The sequence below is a fragment of the Aspergillus niger genome (assembly GCF_000002855.4).
Source record: "Aspergillus niger supercontig An08".
Lineage (NCBI taxonomy): Eukaryota > Fungi > Ascomycota > Eurotiomycetes > Eurotiales > Aspergillaceae > Aspergillus > Aspergillus niger.
This window is the reverse complement of record NT_166524.1, coordinates 1,555,395-1,576,232: the sequence shown is the minus strand read 5'-3', so window position 1 is coordinate 1,576,232 and position 20,838 is coordinate 1,555,395. Positions and strand designations below refer to the sequence as shown.

The 20,838-nt window shown below is 51.0% G+C and overlaps 7 protein-coding genes across 7 annotated transcripts; 4 read left to right on the top strand and 3 right to left on the bottom strand.

The window, feature by feature from the left end:
• Positions 1–397: 397 nt before the first annotated feature.
• On the top strand, positions 398–2,259 carry An08g06610 (uncharacterized protein; the record flags this gene model as incomplete). Its single annotated transcript, XM_001392739.3, has 11 exons — positions 398–433; positions 493–550; positions 619–628; positions 727–995; positions 1,063–1,156; positions 1,205–1,236; positions 1,292–1,503; positions 1,562–1,767; positions 1,822–2,001; positions 2,054–2,174; positions 2,233–2,259. The coding sequence occupies 11 exons, from the start codon at positions 398–400 to the stop codon at positions 2,257–2,259; spliced, it is 1,245 nt and encodes a 414-aa protein (XP_001392776.1).
• A 79-nt stretch (positions 2,260–2,338) lies between these two features.
• An08g06600 (uncharacterized protein) lies at positions 2,339–2,916 on the bottom strand (the record flags this gene model as incomplete). The annotated part of the gene is made up of 2 exons (XM_059749139.1): positions 2,339–2,455; positions 2,512–2,916. 2 exons carry the CDS (start codon positions 2,914–2,916, stop codon positions 2,339–2,341), a joined length of 522 nt encoding a protein of 173 aa, XP_059604110.1.
• Positions 2,917–3,322: 406 nt separating this feature from the next.
• On the top strand, positions 3,323–5,107 carry An08g06590 (uncharacterized protein; the record flags this gene model as incomplete). Its single annotated transcript, XM_059749138.1, has 4 exons — positions 3,323–3,619; positions 3,728–4,254; positions 4,315–4,906; positions 5,027–5,107. The coding sequence occupies 4 exons, from the start codon at positions 3,323–3,325 to the stop codon at positions 5,105–5,107; spliced, it is 1,497 nt and encodes a 498-aa protein (XP_059604109.1).
• Positions 5,108–8,944: 3,837 nt separating this feature from the next.
• Positions 8,945–11,812, top strand: facB (acetate regulatory DNA binding protein facB-Aspergillus niger; the record flags this gene model as incomplete). The annotated part of the gene is made up of 5 exons (XM_001392736.3): positions 8,945–9,428; positions 9,537–9,847; positions 9,905–10,185; positions 10,243–10,600; positions 10,658–11,812. The coding sequence occupies 5 exons, from the start codon at positions 8,945–8,947 to the stop codon at positions 11,810–11,812; spliced, it is 2,589 nt and encodes an 862-aa protein (XP_001392773.1).
• A 2,512-nt stretch (positions 11,813–14,324) lies between these two features.
• Positions 14,325–16,903, top strand: An08g06570 (uncharacterized protein; the record flags this gene model as incomplete). Its single annotated transcript, XM_001392735.3, has 6 exons — positions 14,325–14,378; positions 14,647–14,789; positions 14,850–14,934; positions 15,002–15,296; positions 15,364–16,727; positions 16,790–16,903. 6 exons carry the CDS (start codon positions 14,325–14,327, stop codon positions 16,901–16,903), a joined length of 2,055 nt encoding a protein of 684 aa, XP_001392772.1.
• A 566-nt stretch (positions 16,904–17,469) lies between these two features.
• Positions 17,470–18,939, bottom strand: An08g06560 (uncharacterized protein; the record flags this gene model as incomplete). The annotated part of the gene is made up of 5 exons (XM_059749136.1): positions 17,470–17,750; positions 17,963–18,200; positions 18,271–18,418; positions 18,491–18,671; positions 18,909–18,939. The coding sequence occupies 5 exons, from the start codon at positions 18,937–18,939 to the stop codon at positions 17,470–17,472; spliced, it is 879 nt and encodes a 292-aa protein (XP_059604108.1).
• A 965-nt stretch (positions 18,940–19,904) lies between these two features.
• On the bottom strand, positions 19,905–20,664 carry An08g06550 (uncharacterized protein; the record flags this gene model as incomplete). The annotated part of the gene is made up of 4 exons (XM_001392733.3): positions 19,905–19,959; positions 20,057–20,234; positions 20,425–20,450; positions 20,633–20,664. 4 exons carry the CDS (start codon positions 20,662–20,664, stop codon positions 19,905–19,907), a joined length of 291 nt encoding a protein of 96 aa, XP_001392770.1.
• Between the last annotated feature and the right edge of the window lie 174 nt (positions 20,665–20,838).

The following is a 20,838-nucleotide window of genomic DNA, read 5'->3' as shown; positions in this document are numbered from 1 at the left end:
TTCAGAAAGGTGATACTATGAAGGGCGACTGCCAATCTGAGGACGGAAAGCGACGTTTGTCACAACACGTAGGCTATTGCACCCCCACATATGTAGGATATAACTACCAAATTCCGTGGCAGCTCCAAGCATCGTTAGGAGTGTCAAATATGCCATTGTCAATGCCTGAGAACCAAATCTGATCGAGGAGATCTTGCCCAAAGTCAGGGACAATCGGGGTCTCGATCGGGAACAGCAGCCTCAGACCGCCTTCCTAGGGAGGACGGCAGAAATTGATTGTCTCCCCGCTGATGCAGAAATGATTTCCCCAACGCTCCAGCGCTCAGATCGAAATTATTTTCCTTTAAGTCATTCTTGTCTTGCTCATATACCTTAGAATTGCTGCGCGCTTTGTAAGATGCCCAGAGATCCGTTAATTGGGCTGGTTGGAAAGGTCTGGGATTCTTCTACCCCTCATACGAGACGCCGCTGATCGAAATGAGGGGCATGTAGCCATCCAGCGGAAAGTCGACCACATTAAATAGTCTGACAGACGCCTCTTCCAAAGTCGGTAAGCTAAATAAGCTCTGCGCTTTGAATTGTGTCGGAGCACAAACTCATGGCTTGTTTCGCATCCAGGAAATTTCCCGTATGTTTAATCCTACTGCCGTTATCGTCCTCCACCGATATCCATATCGCCCTTCGGACGCCGTAATGGACCGTTCATCGCTGACTGGCGAACCACAGTTTCACTACCATTGACCCTCAGCGTGCCATTGGCTACCTCCAGATAGAATGCGCCTGCCAACGATTCAATGTTTCCGATAAGTGCAAGCCGAACTACGGAGGATGTGTGGAGGGACGGCGCTCTGTTCCGATTGAACTTCTGGATGTCGCAGGTCTTGTACCAGGTGCCCACCAAGGACGTGGTTTGGGTAACAAGTTCCTGGATGACCTGCGTCACGCCGATGCTTTGATCCACGTTGTGGACGTTAGTGGAACCACCGATGCAGAAGGTCTCGAATATCAATATGTGGAATTATCTCGGGACAACATCACTGATGTCGCTCTCTAAAAATACAGGCAAAGCTACACGAGGATACGACCCTTCACAAGATATCGAATGGCTGAGGTCAGAAATTGTACGCTGGGTTCTGGGAAATCTCATGCAGAAATGGTATGCTTGCACATCAGGAGCTACATAACCAGGGCTAATGCTGTGCAGGGGTTCCATCAAGAGGAGGCACATGGCAGTCAGTGAGTTTGGTGACATAATGAGCCAGCAAGATCTATCCGTACTAATCAGTATAAGAATCTACGGCCGTGGACACCTTGCAAGCCCAGTTTTCCGGTTACGGAGGTACAAGTGCGATTGTTGCTCGATGCCTGGATCGTATGGGGCTCAAGGAGCCTCTCGAGGAATGGTCTGATGAAACTATCGAGAAGGTTGTTGAAGCATTTATCGCAGAGAAGTTCCCGACGGTCTTTGCCCTGAACAAGATCGATCATCCGGATGCAGACAAGGTTGGTCATATGTCTCTCAAGTCACCTGTTGCTGTCGTCACTGACATGGTGAGCTTAGAACATTAGCAAAATCGCTAAAATGCAAGATCCTCAAACAATTGTACTCTGCTCCGCGATTTCAGAAGTTTTCCTCCGGAGGCTAGCAAAGCAGGGATACATTAAGTACGTTGAAGGAAGTGAGTTCTTGGATACGAGAGAGGATCTTATCGAAATGGGTGACCCCGATGGAGGCGGCCTCAAGGAGATGGACGAGAAGCTTACACAGTACGAAGACATTATATACGCCCTTCTAGTGGGGTCATGCTAACATGCATATAGGCGCGTCGAGAATTTGAAAGACATGGTGCTTTACCGTTTCGGCTCTACAGGGGTTGTCCAGTGTCTCTCACGTGCTGCAGAACTGCTAGGACTTGTGCCGGTCTTCCCCGTTCGCAACATCTCCACTTTTTCTTCTGGTGCTGGAACGGCCGTGTTCCGTGATTGCGTTCTTGTTGGAAAGTGAGTCGCCCGGATAATACTGACACCAACTGGACCTTCTGACGCCGAGCAGGAATACCACTGTGGGCGACGTTGCTCGCAAGGTGATGGGCGATGTACCAATTTCCTACATTGAAGGAGTCGGTGGCATCCGTGTTTCAGAGGACGAAATAGTGGAAGTAGGAAAGCATGATGTAGGATCTCCTGCTCAAATTCATTTGCTTGCGCCAAAGCTAACCTTTCTATTTTTAGGTGCTGTCGTTCAAACCTGGCCGATAGATCCTGCTATTCAAGATTTTATGTACAGTCAACATGATAATGAAACAAGTACTGAGATCATATAGCTCCAAGATTAGCCTCATTCAATCCCATATAGACCGCTTTGAGCTTTTCGATTACCAATGAATAACCCTGGGCTTAGTGACCCTTCTATCAGAGCAGAACCAGTTAGCCGTTCTTGTCTCAAGAAACTGACCTTTGCGAACTTTATAGTAAATTGATAGGCTTGCATAGTATTCGTATTAAACTTACATGACCTCTCTCATCGTTCATCCCAATGATCGGCTCCGGTGCCTTCGGATGTTCCTGCTTCGCCTTCTTCCCATGCTGGCTTCCTCCCTTTTCTGTTGCTCCCTGAGGTTTTGCGTCGTTACCCTCGCCCTCCTTCCTGTCCTGCATAACAGAAGCTGATGCATCTGTTGTTGGGTCCGTGGTATCATTCTTCTGTGTTCGATCAACTGCATGATCCTCCGCCCCAGTACCCTTCCAGTCTTTGCCTAGGCCGCTGTTTAGGCGTGCTTGCACGCTTCTTGGGGTATGGATCGCAGCCGGCTGCCAGATAGAGCGCAGTGGAAGCAGACACGGAGTTGGAGGCCGGGGCACGAGCAGATTATGAAGCTTTGAAGCCGAAGACTGAATGCGTGTATTGGCAGGCATGTTCGTGGTTGTAGTACTGAAGCAGCTAGTAGACCTTGTAGCAAAAGTGGTTATTTATTGACGTAGCACTATGTCTTCAGGTATAGCAATAATAACAACTTATCTGACTTAACCAAGTCAGAAGAACATCCCCGCAGTCTGAATTAATACCAGCTAAGGTCCGGTCGATTTCGCCTGGAGAATCCGGCTCGATAGCTTTTGTATGACGTCTACATGCCGCAATGTACCCCGGCTGCCATCAACGGTCACGGATAGGGCTTAGGGCACATGGCTAGCTCTCCGCCTTCTTATCGATAAGGACAACAAACACCTGACCTGTACGTCGCAGCTGCAGCATGCACGCTTTATAGTGTTCGTATGCAATTGCTACGATAAAAGTAACACCCAGTAACTGAAGCTTGGCAAGATGAAACACGAATATTATCCGATCGAGACGCTTCCCTCCTGGATCAAGCTCAACGGAGTCTCCGTCAACGGTATCGCTTTCCGCAAATTGCAAGCAGATGATGGAACCGACAAGGGGTCTGCAATTGTTGGAACTGAGGTGAAATCTACCGGAAATGCAGAGGGGAGTGAGGTAGAGCCGGAGGTACTTCTACGAGTGCCGACCGATTTGGTACTGTCATTTGATTTTGTTGAAGAATATTCCAAATCGGATAGACAACTCCGCGAGGTATTAGAGGCTGTCGGGGACTTCGGAAGAGTAGGTCTATTTCCTCATTGTACTCCGATCTCGACCTAGCAGACACCATGTTTATGGCTTCTATGAGAGACGGATGAACTCGGGCTATTCCCATACTGATATGTACAGACAGCCAGGGGCGCCATATTAATCTTCCTTCTCGTCCAACTCACGCACTCTAGCCCAGATTATGCGAGTGAGCGGCATCAGATTGGACTATCGAGCCCTTGGACCGAATATATGAAGTACATGCCGCCTGCTATATCTTTACCTACTTTTTATAGTGAAGAGGAGCTGGAGCTTTTGCGCGGGTCCTCGTTGAGGTTGGCTGTGCATGCGAAGATTGCCTCTTTGGAGAAAGAATTCGAACACCTGCGTCGAAGTACAGAGGGCTTGGACTGGTGTGAGAAGTATTGGTGGGACGAGGATACGGGGAAGCTGACGTTCAACGATTGGAAATATGTCGATGCATTGTACCGGTCACGCATGGTAGATCTGCCTCGGCATGGACATGCAATGGTTCCGTGTATTGATATGGCAAATCATGCATCTGAGGGGACAGTCAAGGCGTTGTATGACGAGGATGCCGACGGGAATGCTGTGTTGCAGCTGCGGGAGGGACGGAGCTTGCGGGCTGATGAGGAGGTTACGATCTCGTAAGTATTTATATTGACTACTACTTGTTGGTTGGATCTGCTCAAGCTGATGGTATAAAGGTATGGCGACGAAAAGTCTGCCTCAGAATTGATCTTCTCATATGGATTCCTCGACGAGCATACCACGGACGCAAAGCAGATCTTCCTTGACCTGGACATCCCAGATGACGATCCCTTGAAGATAGCAAAGAAAGCATTCTGCAAAGATACACCAGGAGTCAAGATATTAGCTACTTCCCCCGACAGCTCAGAAACAGTCGCAGCAACAACCTGGGACAGCCCCATCATCTGGTGGGCATGCGTAAACGAGGAGGACGGGCTGGACTTCAACGTTCTTCAAACCAACGACGGCGGCAGGGAACTTAAAGCCACTTGGAACGGGCAAGAAGTGAGCGACCCCGGCTGTCTCAGGGACCTCCTAGCCGCAGATCCCCGTTGGGATATCTACCAGCTTCGTGCGGCGGTGCTCATCCTCGAGCGACTGGAGACCCAATTCTTCGTCCTCCGCCAAACCGACATGATGATTAGTGAGATCCGCGAGAACGAAGACATGCGTGCTGTTTTCGACCCGTATGTGTTTCAGACAATCTTAAGGTTACGAGAGCTGGAGTCCAAGCTTATGGAACAGGCAATCGAGGACCTCGTTAACCAGGTGCGTTGTGTGATAGTCCCGTCTCTCCCCGTTCGCTACCCCCTTACCCCATATCGTTAACCCCACACAAAATATCAAACATAACCAAAAGATACTAATTGTCGATCCTTCAAACAACAGCGGGAAACTCTCATGTCAAGCCCCGCAGTCAGCGCCTACCTGACGCAACAATCAGGGGACATCGAAGAGGATTTCTCTTGAAAGTGAACTACGATCTTAAAAGTAACACCCACTTGCTTACATCTAGTCTAGCTAGTTAGACATCTCGAACCCACTATAGCTATGAAACAATCTAGCCAAACCAAAAAAATCCCACCATCCGTCATCCGACCCTAATTAGTCGATAACTAAACGAGTATTAACTAGAATAGTCTCTGACTAACTGACTTTTCAGTACATCCCCCCTCTATCTACCTGCAACCAACCACTTAAACCAGACAAAAGACAACCCAACCCCATGCATGCCGATCCTTCATCAAAGTCCTATGTAGTAACTGGTTATAGTTTAAGTAATCTCGTATCAAACCCACTTAATACCCAACCCGTAACAACAGTAAAATAAACCTAACCATGGCCACAAAAACGTGGAGGTACCAGTATTCCAAGCGCTCCCCCCGGAAGATCTGAGTTTGAGTGTCTTACCCACCGCGGGGTAAGCGATCCTTCCAAACGAGAGCGGCGGTTGGTTGGAAGAACTGACGAGAGAAGGATTTGGTAAACTCTAATACGATTTCTGGGCAAATGCCATTTGGTAACTAGTGAGAGGAGGGGACTTGCTGAAGGATTGGCACGAGACTATTTATTCTAAATGAGTTAGTTGGACCAAATCGGGGGTTTAACACAGTAATTATGGGATTTGCTGTATTGATGACGTTTGCGGTGATTCATAGTTGGGGTTGCCAAGGGTTGCTTCAGCTGAGATACTGATTGGTAATTATTGGTGGTAAGTAGAGTTAGGTTTGGGGGGGCGCCGATGTCGCTGAGGTGGGTGTCTACTATGTCTAGTACTGACTGAGATGGTTGAGTTGGTGTGTTGGTAAGATAATACAATAAGTTCACCTGAGGGATTCGGTGCTGCAGCCCTGTGGTATCCAACTAGACATCGATCGGATAATTTTTGCGTGCTTTGGGTTTAATGGTAGGAGTACTCACGTAAGAAGTTCTCAAGTACATACTAGGTACATACTAGTTACAGAGGGATGTGAGGTTGGATCTCAGCTCGTGGGGCCAGATTGATGCACGCTACAGCTACGGTCCGCCATGATCGACTGCTAGAGGCCAGGAGACCCTGGCTAAAGAGAAGGTGGTCCAGCCAGCCAGTCAGCCAGCCAGCCTTCTGGCCCTGGGAGGATTCATTGAGTGAGATATGCATGATAGTTGCAGAAGGCCGAACTATCGACCAATGTGAATGCCAGACCGGTTGATTAACTGGCCCCAGAGCAGAGCTGACTAGTCAAAAATGGTCTTGCCTCAGGTATTCATCGCACCCATTTTTAAAATATCTGGGACAATAACAGTGGGCGAATCAAATCCCCCTTCCAGGCTTCAGTCATTGATGGTCCATGAATTTCCGCCTCCACCTCTGCGTTTTCTCGGCAAACGCTCGGCGCACGACCAACTTTCACCGAGCCACGGTCAACATAATCGAAAAAAAAGCGCTCGGAGTACCCAGGACATATTATATCAATGAATGATAACCACTAGTCGCTGATAAGTTGTCGGATATCCCCGCCGGGCAGGGCGAGATAAAAAAAAAGTAATTAGAAAGAAGAAAAGAAAATTGCAGCTGAAGACCTTTATATGAGTGATATTGAATCCTCTAGGCGTTTCTCCACTGGGAATAAGCAGGCTCGATCCCGATCAGGCCTCGTGCCATTCGATCAATGGGAATACGAGCATAATAATCCAGAATCCAGAATCAGAAGCGCTTACTCTCCGCAATCTTCCAGCCGCGAACGCCGGGGGGAGATCAGTGGCGACACCGCATCAGGCAGTTCATATTCAGACCCAGGGGACGAGGCCCTGACTCAAACGGGAATGGTTCGGCAAACGCTCGGATTCCCCACCCTTGTTGGGCTGGAATTGGAGGCCAGGTTTGGTTTTCCATTGGAGACAATGGTGAGAGCACAGATCTGCGTTGCAGTTGCATGAGAAAAATTCATCATCGGCATCATAGTCAATCTGTCTTTTCTCAGAAGCGCAGAAATGAAAAGAAAGGAGAAAACTGAGAACTGAAGATCGCTTGTGGATGAATACGTAACCTGTGTCTGAATTGCCTCCATTCACAATGTCACTTGGTAAATCAAGCGTCCGGGTGCCAGTTGGGTTCCGAATCGCGGGGAGGAGGAGGTGTTTGCTGTCCAACCACGGTAGAGAAGTGGTAATATTAGAGTCTGATGGTCTGGACAGTTGGCAAGATTGATCTCCATCGGGTCCCCATCCACTCCCACATTTGTCGGACCGCGAGCCCGGTGGAAACCGGCAAAGCTTTGCTGGCTCGGAATGCTGTGATCTTCAAGAGCCGGACCGCACTTGCGTTCTGCTAGTGTCGGTTTTGCCTGGCTCATCTACATACTAGTCATCGTGCATTCTCCATACTCACCCCGATAATCCGTGCTTGGAGGGGGAAATGATTGCAACCATGGGCCTTGGCAACCAGCCGTGACGATATGATTAGATATGGTGATAGACGGGACGGACAACCTTGATAATACGAGAACCATCCTTGATCATAGTATCTGACTGGTTGCGTGTCTTTTGGCTCGCCAATCACTTGCCATTTTGGCACCCCTGTAAGGAGACTTAATGTAGGAATCTCCGGTGGAAAGAGGCCTTGATGCACCGGTACCATAAATCATACATTAGTGGCCGGCGCTGGTCGGAGCAGGTCTGCTGTGGACTTGCCTTTGGTGGAAGTTGTTCCTGCCGCCGCCTGTGCCGACGCGTGGACGCGGGTGCCAGGGGCTGTCAGTGCCAACTTTTTTTCTTTTCTGATAAGCTGACAGCGAGGAGAATGATGCCGATGGAAAGGGCGTCATTTACAAACTACTTACTATCTACTACTAGTTCATAAATAAATTAATGCGGTTGTTACCTATTGGATACTACGTATCCTCTACTGAACACATAAGTACTCCTCGTTCTCCGATGCAATACTCCGCCTCGGCCCAGCTAGTCATATCTAGTATTTACCCGCGTAGCTAGGTAGACAGATACCAACTACTACTACGCAGAGTAGTAGATGGAATGGCAAATCATGCAATGTAAGCCGAGGGTGAAACCAGTGCTGTGTGTCTCTTGATAGTATGTGCTGTTCTTCCCGTAGGTGGTTACACAGTCTGAATCAGCTGCTGTCAACCGACAAGTGCCGAGGAACGGGGGGGAGAGAGTTCACTCAGTGTGAATAACCTCAGCGGCTCCAGACTTACCATACCGGTATTACTCCAACCCACGAAACCTTCCAAAGATTCCAGTCAACTTTTGGAAGCCCGCCGACTGTCGGCTGAGCGAATGAGCAAGTCCACAACGCGGATTGGCTGGTATCCCAACGCATGACCCACAATGAGCAGCCCCACCAGCCCCCCTTTTGAGCCGGTTCAGTCCTCAGGCCGCACCGCGGAACATTGGTTACCAGGCCTGATACCTTCGCCGTACTTACATCGAAAAGTTGCTGCTTCTGGTCGCTCTTCTTCTGCCCCGTCGGTCCTCTCCTCCATCCTCACTCACGTCTTACGTCCCATCTTGCCGCCACCACACACTCTCTCTCGCTTTTCACCTTTTCCTCCCTTTCAAAAGTCCTTCAACCCCGCTATTATCCTCCGCTTACCTTAACTTCGAAACTACTCCGCCATCTCCACCTTCCCTCTTACACGGAGAGTTTCACATAGGTTCTCCAGACCCGTCTTAACTGGTGATCCGAAGGCGTTCGCATCAACTATAGTACTGAACGTCCTCGAGTGTACTGTCGAATTACTCCCCAAAGTCCGGTGCCAATCCGACCCAGTCCCCAAGGCAGATGCGCCAAAGCATCCAGCCAACATGCCTGGAATTCTCCCGATGAAAGTGATCAAGGTCGGGAACGGCTCGCAGAGTCGTATCGCCCAGGCCTGTGATCGTTGCAGAAGCAAGAAGATCCGTTGCGACGGCGTCCGTCCCTGTTGTACACAATGCGCCAATGTCGGCTTCGAATGCAAAACCAGCGACAAGCTCAGTCGCCGTGCTTTCCCCCGTGGATATACCGAGTCGCTGGAGGAAAGAGTGCGCGCCCTGGAGTCCGAAGTTAGGGATCTCAAGAACTTGCTGGACGAAAAGGATGAAAAGATAGATGTGCTCTCTCGCATTCATTCTTTCTCCCCTTCCTCGCGTCAGAGACCTAGTGTTGCAGCGCCGTCGCCATCTGCGCCTGCAAGGTCCAACGCCCCCGATGTAGACGAGGGCGTAATTCAAATCCCACCATCGTTGCCGCCTACCGAGTCGACCTCGGCTGAGAGTACAGGAATATCCAGTACTCGTGGCTTTGTTGGTATGTTTAACCGTTCTTTCCTGCACTCATAATGGGACTCGCTTCACATAAACTTCGAATCAAATCGAAGCAGTCTTTGAGAGAAAGCCTGTGGCTAACCCTGTTTAGATATCTTCACAAATAGACTCATAGAGCAAAACCGATTACCATCCAATGTCGCGATCAAGTCTTTGGCTACTCCCCCGGCCATCTCCCATTCCCGTGTCGACCAGGCTATTCGCACGGCGCCTCGGCTCGTATCCGATCAGCTCATCAACATCTTCTTCCAAGAATGGGCTCCTCTCTATCCGGTTGTTCACCGACCCACTATCCTCAAAGCTTATGAGCAGTACCTTTCAGGCACCGAGTCTATGCAGGGCAGCAAGCACGACTTGGCACAACTGAATTTAATCTTCGGAATTGCCGCTCTTGCTTCAATGGTAAGCTTTAACCCTAATCCAGCCAGACCAGGTCGGGTATTCACTGGACTTTTGCAGTCGAGAACCAATCAGGACCCCACCTTTTTCGAAGACAATTGGTCTTCGATCCTCGAATCAATCGCAAGTGACATTTCTATTACAACAATGCAATGCTACGTGCTCGCTCAAATGTACTGCATGACGAAGGGCGATTACACAAGCCTCCTACGCTATCGGGGTCTTGCTGTCAGTCTGAGCCAACAGCTTAGACTCCACCAGAGCCAGAAACGCTTCTCGTCGAATGCGCTTGTGGCCGAAACCCGAAAGAAGGTGTTCTGGTGCCAATATACTCTCGATCGGTGAGTGGGCCCTCTCTAAGGCCTTTTGAGAGCGTATCTCTTCTAACCCATTGCCAGATTTACCGCCGCTTTGACGGGATTGCCTGTCCTGCTGCGTGAAGAGGATATCAAGACTGAGTATCCTGAAGATATCGACGATGAAAATGTTACGGAAACGGGCTTCTTGCCCACTCTTCCTGGCGAGTCTACCCGGATCTCGAGTGCGATCGCGCTATTCGCCGGTTCGCGGGTGTTGAACAAGGTTTTGGAGGAAATCTATCCCTCTGACGGAGGGTATGATATTTCTCTGTCGAAGCTACGCTCGGCTGCAGAGCAATTGGATGAGTGGGTGAAGGGCTTGCCTGCTCACCTCCGCCTTGAGTTCTCTCAAGACAAGCCTAGCACCAATGTTACCAGTAGCCGGTCGCCACTTCTGGTAAGTAACTGAAAAGCAAGGTCTGACCATCACATGCAATTACTGACTTCTTCTCAGTCCCTCGTCTATTACTTCATTCGTTCATTGATCCACCGCCCTGCGGTCTGCTTCGGCGAGGAGCACGTCCGATCGCCTTCTATCCTTACAGTTTCCGACTCAGCAAAGCATATTGTCCAGATTCTTCAATTGCTCGATGAGAGACGTCTCTGCCTCTCTGTGAGTATCAATCGGAAGGAGCTGGTTTTCGCCACAGGACTGGGCCTCCTTTGGCAAAGCATCGGTCTGAAGCGTGACAGCAAACTCGTCAAGGAGAGCCAAAAGTTGCTCACCGCAGTCATCGATCAACTAGAGTCTGAGTCGTCATCCTCTGCCGCGGAATTCAGCGCTTTGGCCAGTGTTTTTGTTTCCTTGAATAATAAGCACGTGGCGATTGGTAAACCGCAGGACATGTCGCCGCCCTTGCAGAGACCTCTGAAGTCCCCGAAGAAGCAGCTGCAGTCGTGGAAATCGCGCTTGAGTGGAATGACCGGCTCAAGCCACCACGAAACGCCAGATTCGCCATCTCGGAGGGCCACTATTTGCGGAGCGAGTCCTAATGCCGCTCAACGCCACATCAGGTCTTCCAGCTGGGCTAGCTTGCCACCGGACAACTTCCACGCGCTAGATGTGTCTACGAACAAGACAGTCTATCCTTCGTCTTCCGGCTCGTACGATAGCAGTCATGTGCTTTCGAGCTCCGCACCCTCGGATCACCCGGGCGGACCGATCACGGTATCCGACTGGGAAGTAGTCCTGAGTGACATGGACCGCGGCTATTCGAACATCTTCACCGGGATCTACGGAGGAAGGGAGTGTGGTGAGGACAGCGGTCCCTTCGCTTCCCTCACTGCCGAGTTCGCCCACAAGGGGGATCCCATGGTAGCACCGTTATCAGCGCCACAAGCCGAGCTGCAAGGGTTGTCTCCCGAGGCATGGTCAGCAAGTAGCAATAGCGACGTGCCAGCCAATCAGGACCTCCCGGCACAGAGTGTCCTCAGCTACTCTGATGAAGGCAGTGCGGAAGACGGAGTGCCATACAACGACATGCGGCTGTCGCCGGAAGAGCAGGCCAATTTCTTGGGTTCGTTCCGGAATGTCATGATCCCAGCGGTGGAAGACGAAGTGGACGAATTTGGGCTGATTAACGGCTGGGATCGACGACTGGCTGTCTGAGCTATAAAGCTTGGGACTACCAGTATTTCTCATGAACGCAATGACCTTAGGGTGTCGATGGAGTTTCATTTGTTTTCGGGATTGTAGGAGTGGAGCGAGAGGACTTCTATGTTTTTTCTTTTCTTTTTGTTTCTTCCGATACGTTTCGTTTGTGATACCTGGTCGGTGCAGGGAGTCTCGGTTTCCATTCGGCACTTACAAGAGTGTGTGTCGGGGGTCATGTCATGTCCCCTTGTCACTATAATGTTTGAGTATATATTGTGAATGATGGATTTTCAAGTATGTCTGTCTTTAGTAATCATATTCTTGTAAATCGGATGACTGTCACCTCTTGCTTTCAGTTCAAATGATGTTTACTGCCCCCCTCTGAGTCCAGGCTTTAGACGATGCTAGCCAGTGCTTGCTCTCCCAGCCAGGTTACCAGATAGTCAGTTGTAGTTGAGACTCACATAAATCAAATCACATGCACCTGCCAAGACAGAGTATGGCCATCCCTCACATGCTTGTAGGGCAGCGCATAGCAGTAAAGTGCTCCTGCATAGTAGGATTTCTTGCCCGCTTCGAATCAGATGCATTCTGACTGCAACGACCGAGCAGAGCGAGCCTACCACTACTAAAGTATTCACACATGCCTCTCACAGCCCCATCCATCCGAGCCAAAAGTCCCGAGCGCATACCCCGAACGGCACGCGGATTAGACAAATTAGGGAAGCCGTTCGATCTGAGCGGCCATGAACCTTGCAAGCTAATTAGCTTAGCTAGCTAGAACCACCTTGTAGTCGAAGTACGCCCCGGAAATAAGTAACAACGTTTCAGTCGGCGACTGCACATCTCTAGCTGCATGAGATAATTTTCTAGTTGCAACAAGAACTGACATGGGCCTACTACTTACTAACTACTTACCACAGTGAAATAGTCATCGCTATGCCTTCCTTGACTGTTTTACTGTAACACACCTACTGACCTGCCTGGGATGGAAAGGGCATCGGAAATGCACACCTCCGAAAGCAAAGCAAAGAGAAGAAAATTTCTGCTGCGATGCGTGATCGATAATTGCCGCGCGTTGTTGCTTCATAATCAATCATTTGACTTGCTAAATAGTCAGTTAGGAGATATGTGCTCCGAAAGCTAGACTAGATACAATGTGGTGGTTGTGGTTATTGATGGAGACTGGGGCTGGAATCCGGACTCCGTAAAGCGTAGGAAGGAAAAGAAAAGCGGAGTGAGTGCCTGCCTGCCTTATCCCCCGTTGGCGGAGCAGCGTCCTCCGGGACCCAGCGGACAGAAACACACGGGGTTACTAATGGGGCTCGTTTGTCTGAATAATGTTCGGAGAATTGCTGAGTTGGGGAAGGACCGCTAATTCTGTCATTTCTGGCTTGAAAATTGGTGGTTGATTACTATTGCTATAGAAACTAGTAGTAGAGGTAAGGTCAATGGCCGGCGGGGGAGTTATTTGGTAGAAATTGAGCATGTTATTTGAGTTGTAGGGCCAACTCAGAGATCTGCGTCGTTCGATATGACAGGTAAGACGTGTTATTATCTAGACAATTGGCTGAGGGGAGGAAAGTGGGAAGTATCAATGCACTCTGTCCCTGCAATTATCATGTAAGTATGTAATGGTTGTGAGAGGGAGGGGGGAGCTTCCTGGTGGCGTTTCGGAGGGATACTTCCAGGCCTCTCGTATAACTGGCAGCAGACTGGATAATAGCGAACAAACCCGAGCTCTTGCTACGCTTCGTCAATTTACTAGTCTAATATAGATAGGCTAACAATATCAAAAATTGTTCTCTGTAGCTTGACAGTACTTCTGTTGAGAGCTGGAAAGGTTGCATTGAATTCCGGAGGGACCGCAGCTTGCCTGAGGCAGCGGGGGAGGGGCACATGGTGCATAACATCATCATCAAGTATACTACCTTGAGGACCTCGACAGCTTCCCCCAATCCCCATGCCAACATCATATTCCGTTCACATCCTCGAGCTTTAGATCAAGGTACCGCCCAAAGTCAGTCAATTGCCTGGCAATAGCCGACCAAGAAACGAAGGAGTAGAAAAGAATAGCCGTGGCCAGCGAGTTGTAACCCCCTCCGAGCAGCCGGTGAAAGAGTTGGTGCCCCACCACAGACATCATTGCCCCCCCACCTTCCCTTTCTCACCCTCTCGTTGCTGGTCGCTGCTTCCCATCCCACTCCGCCCGCCTGGCTGGCTCGCTTTTCCTCGCCCATTCCCCCTTCCTTGTCATCCTTTCTTCTCCTTCTCTCTTCTCTCTCTCCTGCTCCTTCTTCTTCTTCTCTCTCAGTCATCTTTTCCCCTCTTCATCTCGTGGTGGTCTTCCCATTTGTGTTGATTGTTTGTTGGATCATCCCGCTCAGATCCCACTAGAAGTAAAAAACAAGAACTTGGTTGGATTTAAATAGTATGGCCCCTCCCCTCATTTCTTCCCCAACAACTTTCACTGCCCCCCATTCAACCTCCCTCTAACCTTTCAACTCCTTCTCTAGACACAGCAATCATGGGTTACAACGACGTGGACCAATTGGCCATCAACACCATCCGCACTCTCGCGGTATGCAACTCTTGCTCCCATTCTCTTTGCTTCTATTCCACTCCCATCCGATTCCGGTGTGACGGAGAGCTTCTCTAGAGCTCCGGCACCGGAAGGCCATCCCTGGTATCACGGGGACTCCGCGGAGCACAGTCTCCCACACTGAGGATCGGCTTTTTGTAGCTGCTATCTCCTCGGAGCTCCTTGTTTTACTAGCTACGGATTGCGGAGTGGGCATATCTATCAGAACTATCACTCTTAGTCAACTTTGAAGCTAATCCTCCTCTAGGTTGATGCCACCTTCAAGGCCAACTCCGGTCACCCCGGTGCCCCTATGGGCATGGCCCCCGTGTCCCACGTCCTTTTCAACAAGTTCATGAGCTTCAACCCCCAAAATCCCGACTGGGCTAACCGTGACCGCTTCGTTCTCTCGTAAGCTTCAACTGGCAATCTTTGTGTCCAGGTGATCGTTTCACTAACTTTCCTCCCCAGCAACGGCCACGGCTGCATGCTCCAATATGCTCTCCTTCACCTTTTCGGCTACCAGGTCTCCATGGATGACCTGAAGTCCTTCAGAGTATGTATCCGCTGAGGGTTTCTGCGAGAGCCATTGTAGACATGTCCTAACTATCATGCTCGTGTAGCAACTCGACAGCATCACCCCCGGTCACCCCGAGGCTCACGACACCCCCGGTGTTGAGGTCACCACTGGTCCCCTGGGCCAGGGTTTCGCCAACGCCGTTGGTCTTGCTATTGCCGAGCGTCACTCCGCTGCTGTCTTCAACAAGCCCGGCTACACCCTCTTCAACAACTACACATACTGCTTCTTCGGTGATGGCTGCGCCATGGAGGGTATTGCCAGCGAGGCCGCCTCCATGGCTGGTCACCTGAAGCTCGGTAACCTCATTGCTATCTACGACGACAACGGAATCTCCATCGGTAAGCTTCATTCATCACCCCTTTTTCCTCATTATCACAGCCATACTAACGAGGGCTTGTTTTGCAGACGGTGACACCAAGTGCGCCTTCACTGAGGATGTTATGAAGCGTTTTGAGGCCTACGGCTGGCACACCGAGTACGTCAAGGACGGTGACCACGACCTCGAGGGCATTGAGGCTGCTATCAAGAAGTGCCAGGCTGTCACTGACAAGCCCTCCGTCATTCGTCTGACTACTACCATCGGTTTCGGTTCCAAGCTCCAGGGTACTGGCGGTGTCCACGGTAACCCCCTGAAGGCTGACGACTGCGAGGGTGTCAAGCAGCTCTTCGGCTTCGACCCCAAGCAGACCTTCGTCGTTCCCCAGCAGGTCTACGACCTCTACCACAAGCACGCCGCTGAGGGTGCTGCTAAGGAGCAGGAGTGGAACCAGCTCCTCCAGAAGTACGCTTCTGAGTACCCCAAGGAGCACGCTGAGCTCACCCGCCGTCTCTCCGGCAAGCTTGCCGAGGGCTGGGAGAAGAGCCTGCCCGTCTACAAGCCCACCGACGCTGCCGTTGCTACCCGTAAGCTCTCCGAGGCTGTCCTCGAGAAGATCCACGATGTCGTCCCCGAGCTTCTGTCCGGCTCTGCCGACTTGACTGGCTCCAACAACACCCGCTGGAAGAACGCCGTTGACTTCCAGCCCCCCGAGTACAACATCGGTGACTGGTCCGGCCGCTACCTCCGCTACGGTGTCCGTGAGCACGCCATGGCCGCTGTCATGAACGGTCTTGCCGCCTACGGCACCGTCATCCCCGCTGGTGGTACCTTCCTGAACTTCGTCTCCTACGCCGCCGGTGCTGTCCGTCTGTCGGCCCTCTCCCGTGTCCGCACCATCTACGTTGCCACCCACGACTCCATCGGTCTGGGTGAGGACGGTCCTACTCACCAGCCCATTGAGACTCTGGCTCACTTCCGTGCTCTGCCCAACTGCATGGTTTGGCGCCCTGCTGACGGCAACGAGACCAGCGCTGCCTACTACTCTGCTCTGACCTCCAAGCACACCCCCAGCATTCTGGCCCTCACCCGTCAGAACCTGCCCCAGCTCGAGGCTTCCACCATCGAGAAGGCCCTCAAGGGTGCCTACGTTGCCCTCGAGGCCCCCGACGCTGCCGTCACCCTCATCTCCACCGGTTCCGAGGTCAGCATCTGTATCGAGGCTGCCACCTACCTCAAGGAGAAGCACGGCATCGCTGCCCGCGTTGTCTCCGTTCCTTGCTTCGAGGTCTTCGATGCCCAGGACAAGGCCTACAAGCTCCAGGTCCTCCCCGACAACATCCCCGTCCTCTCCGTCGAGGCTCTCACCACCATGGGCTGGGAGCGCTACGCTCACGAGCAGTTCGGTCTCAACCGCTTCGGTGCCTCTGGCCCCTACAAGGATGTCTACAAGGTAAGCTACAAAATATGTCCACCTCTTTCAATAGCCGCATATGCTAATTCACTTCACTGCAGAAATTCGAGTTCACTCCTGAGGGCATTAGCAAGCGCGCTGTCGCCACCATTGACTTCTACAAGGGTCACACCGTGCGCTCCCCCATCAACCGTGCTTTCCAGCAGATTCTGTAAACGTCTTGCGGTAGCATCGTGATGGTTTGTACTGATTCATGTTTATGAGTATCTGGGACGATGTTGATCCCTGTGGGCAATGATACCCCCGGGAGAAGTCCTATTTTAACGACTTTTTCTTTGAAGATAAAAATATATGCAATCTGTTTCATTCAATCTCTTGGTCTATAATCGTTCTAGTTTTCTTTGGGTAGATTTAGAGGGGAATTGGTCTATGACGAGAGAATACTATCACCAGTTTTGGCTTTCAAATTGGACTCGGCCAACCTGCACTGGCAGCAACACCGAACTAAGCACGTAAATATAAAATTTGCTTACGGGATAGTCATATCTTGTCCACTTATCCAAAGCGGATATTGGCTAGTATTATTTCTTAGGAAGATCCTTTCGGAGTGCATCTCACGCTTCAAGCCATGTGAAGCATCGGGGGGATATTATGAGGAAGCAGCAGAAATCTTTTGTTATATTCGTCATCGTCAGATCATCATCGATTATCAGCCGCCGTGGGGCCTCGAAACGGAGGAGGCCACCACCCAAAGTATTAGAACGACAAAACTTCAGATAGTCTAAGCATCCAGAGCCTTGCGGGCGAAGTTGGGGAGAACGAAGCTGGCACGGTGGATGTCCTGGTTGTAGTAGCGGCAGAGCTTCTCCTCCTCCTCACGGGTCCAGCTGCGAACGGGCTCCTTGACGTTACGAGTGGCATCCTTGCAGCAGACCATGAAGCCGATCTGGCCGGAGGGGTAGGTGGGGATGGTGGTGTAGGCGTATTCGGCAACGGGGAAAACCTCCTTGCAGGCCTTCTTGAGGTCGGTGATCAGAGACAGGTGCAGCCATTGGTTCTCGGCTGTATGGGTAGAAAACACGAACCCAAACCGATCCCGGGTTAGGGGTCGGGTGGTTTGGGGCGTAACAAGGTTAGCTTCATAGTTCGCGACGAGAAAATACAAATAACACAAATAGTACGTAGAGATTTGGGGGGATATAGAGGAGTCAAGGAGGGGAGAGAGAAGTGAGATGTAAAGGGCAAGAAGGGATTAATGAAAGGCGACGAACAACCTTGTGTGGTGATGACACCTCCCTCACGGAGCGCATCGCGCAGAAGCTCAAAGTAGGGCTTCTGGAAGAGGCTCTCAGCGGGACCCTCGGGGTCAGAGCTGTCAGTGATGATAACATCGAACTCGTTCTGGCGCTCCTTGAGGAACTGGAAACCATCGCCAACGTGGACCTTGACGTTGGGGTGCTGGAAGCCAATGCTCATGCCAGGAAGGTACTTCTTGGAGACACGGATGACAGCCTAAGAAACCATGAGCCAGATATTCACATACACAGCACGAGCACACGGGGATTTCTTTTTGTTATTTTACCTCATCAATGTCGCACAGGGTGGCCTCCTCGACGGTCTCGTGCTTGACGACCTCACGGAGGACACCACCATCACCACCACCGATGACCAGGACCTTCTTGGGGTTGGGGTGGGAGTTCATGGCGAGGTGGGTGATCATCTCCTGGTAGCTATGGTCATATAACGTTAGCGCCAATGGTGCTTCCGGGTATAAATAGCTCGTGGTAAGAATTTCAACATACGAGAACTCATCGCGCTCAGTGCACTGGATGACATTGTCGAGGACGAGGACGGTGCCGTAGTCGCTGCTCTCGAAAACAAGAACATCCTGGTACTTGGACTTCTCGTGGTGGAGGATCTGGTTAACCTTAAGGTTCATGGCCTGGCCGGGCCACATGTCAGACTGCTCGGAGAACCAGCCATCTGCAGAAAATGGGAAGGACCAATGTTAGCGAGGGGTAAATTTCGTAAGAGGGGTAGCAAGTGGAATGACATCGTCTTGGGGCGAGATTGCGCTCATTGAGGCGTCATAAGCGGGCATTGATCCATTGAACAGATCTGGAGAGTAGGTTTGGGGATTGAGAAGAGAACAGGAGGTGGGGTAAACAGCGAGGTGATGGAAGGGTGGTGGATGGTGCGGATAAGGGAAATACTACATACCCTTGATGGTGGGGTGAGTGATGTCGCTCATGGTGATGGAGTGGTGGAAAGGACGGAAAAGACGAAGGTGAGGACGAGGACGGAGAGCAGACAGCGAAGAAGCAGCTGAGGGGAGACGAAAGAGAAGAGAGGAAGAGGAAGAGAGAGAGGAGGAAGGAGGAGAGAAGGAAAGCGAAAGGAAAGAAGCGACGAGAGACGAACGCATGCGGAGTGGGGGAAAAGTTGAAAACCAGAAACAGAAAAATTGTATGTACGGCTGGTGACCAGTGGTAATTTATCACCGGCGATGGCGGCCAGTCAGGTGGGGTTTTCTCTCTTTTGTCGCCTGTTTCGGTAATTTTCTCTTCTGGCCGGTGGGTTTGGTTGCCGTATTGCTGGTATGGTATGGCCTGTCTGTAATTTAAGAGTAATAGCATCCACTTCAACTTGCCTCAAAAGAGTCTTTCTTTTCCTTATCTCGATCAAGAATTGCACGATACTCCTAATGGACAATAGACACTTGCGTAACTCAATTGGTCAACTCGCATTGTACTCCATCCAATCGTCTGGGCAATTGTGGTCCATCACGATACGTAGTATCACGGCCAAGGCCATCCATCATCCCCATCCTGTACCACAATCATCACATTCGGGCTTTCGGGCAGCACTCCTTCAACATCCCAATTATCTAAAGGGAAACCGTATGGCCAATTGACCTGCCCAGGAAGCGTGGGATACTTCCCGCGCTGGAAAAAAAGAAGGCTCAAGCAATAGCCGCCGGTGATTGGCAGAACTACACTACGGGCTGGCTCCAAGCGGGTGTGGAATCCCTCCGGCCTATACGATGCCGCCCATTCTTGATTACAGATGCACCCCACGCGCGGTCAAGGCAACCAAAAACATTGCAACATACTCGATTGCTTCTAGTTACTGTACAGTGCAATCACACATCCAGCCCTTTCATATTGCCCTATGTCATCCCTTTCTTCCAAGATCCTCCGAGCTGGCACGTTACATTTACTCTTCACCACCCTCGAGAAGGCGGCCAGGCTTGGAGTTGAGGTACTCGTTCCTACAAGCAAGTCCAAGCGTCAGCTCTGGGGCAATCAATTGTACCGGAAACGTGTGTAATATAGGCCTTCATGTCCGCAGGTAAGGGGGAGGCATACCTCTCAACAGCCCAGTTCATGATGGCGTAGGCGGCAATGAAGGGAGGAGCGACGTAGAGGACCTGGTGTCTGAATCTGCGGAAAACGTTGAAGATGGCGGCGTGACCGGCACCAGCAAGAGGGCGCTGGCGGTTAGGGGACATGGAGTAGGAGGTCACACGCTGGGGAGTAGGGCATCCTAGATGGGGCAAAGACATGCCATGTCAGCAAGGGTTCCGAAACGCAATTGCACATGCTGTCGCCTTTATTGAAGCAGTGATTCGTCGGCAGTGCAGGCCCATAATCGAGTAACAAGCCCGGTGGCCCGATGTTGCTGACAGTCGAAAGGCTTCGCAGACAGCCAAATCAAGTTGATATTGTAGACATACCGAGATCACCCCACCAGCCGAGGAAGCTAAAAGAAACCACAAATTAGCCATCATGATTATCCAATATGTTACGACTCAACAAGAATCGGAGCCATTCGGGGTAGGGGCCATGGGTAGATATCTCATCGCAGACGAGGCCGCATGGTACCCTTTCCCCCGGAAAAGCTAGGGAGCGGACAAGACGAGACAATGGGGCAAAAATACTCACACTCCATTCTTAGGATCGAGATGGCCACCCATTGTGAAGATATGCGAGGAGAATCAGCGACGAAAAGCGCGATGTGGGGAGTGAGAGATGAGGCGTGAGAGGAGAGAGAGAAGTCGTCGTCGGTGACCTTCGGACCAAAACGGACGAAAGTCGAAGTTGGAAGTTCAAACCACCGCCCAGCGCTAATCCGTTTCGGGACAGCATGC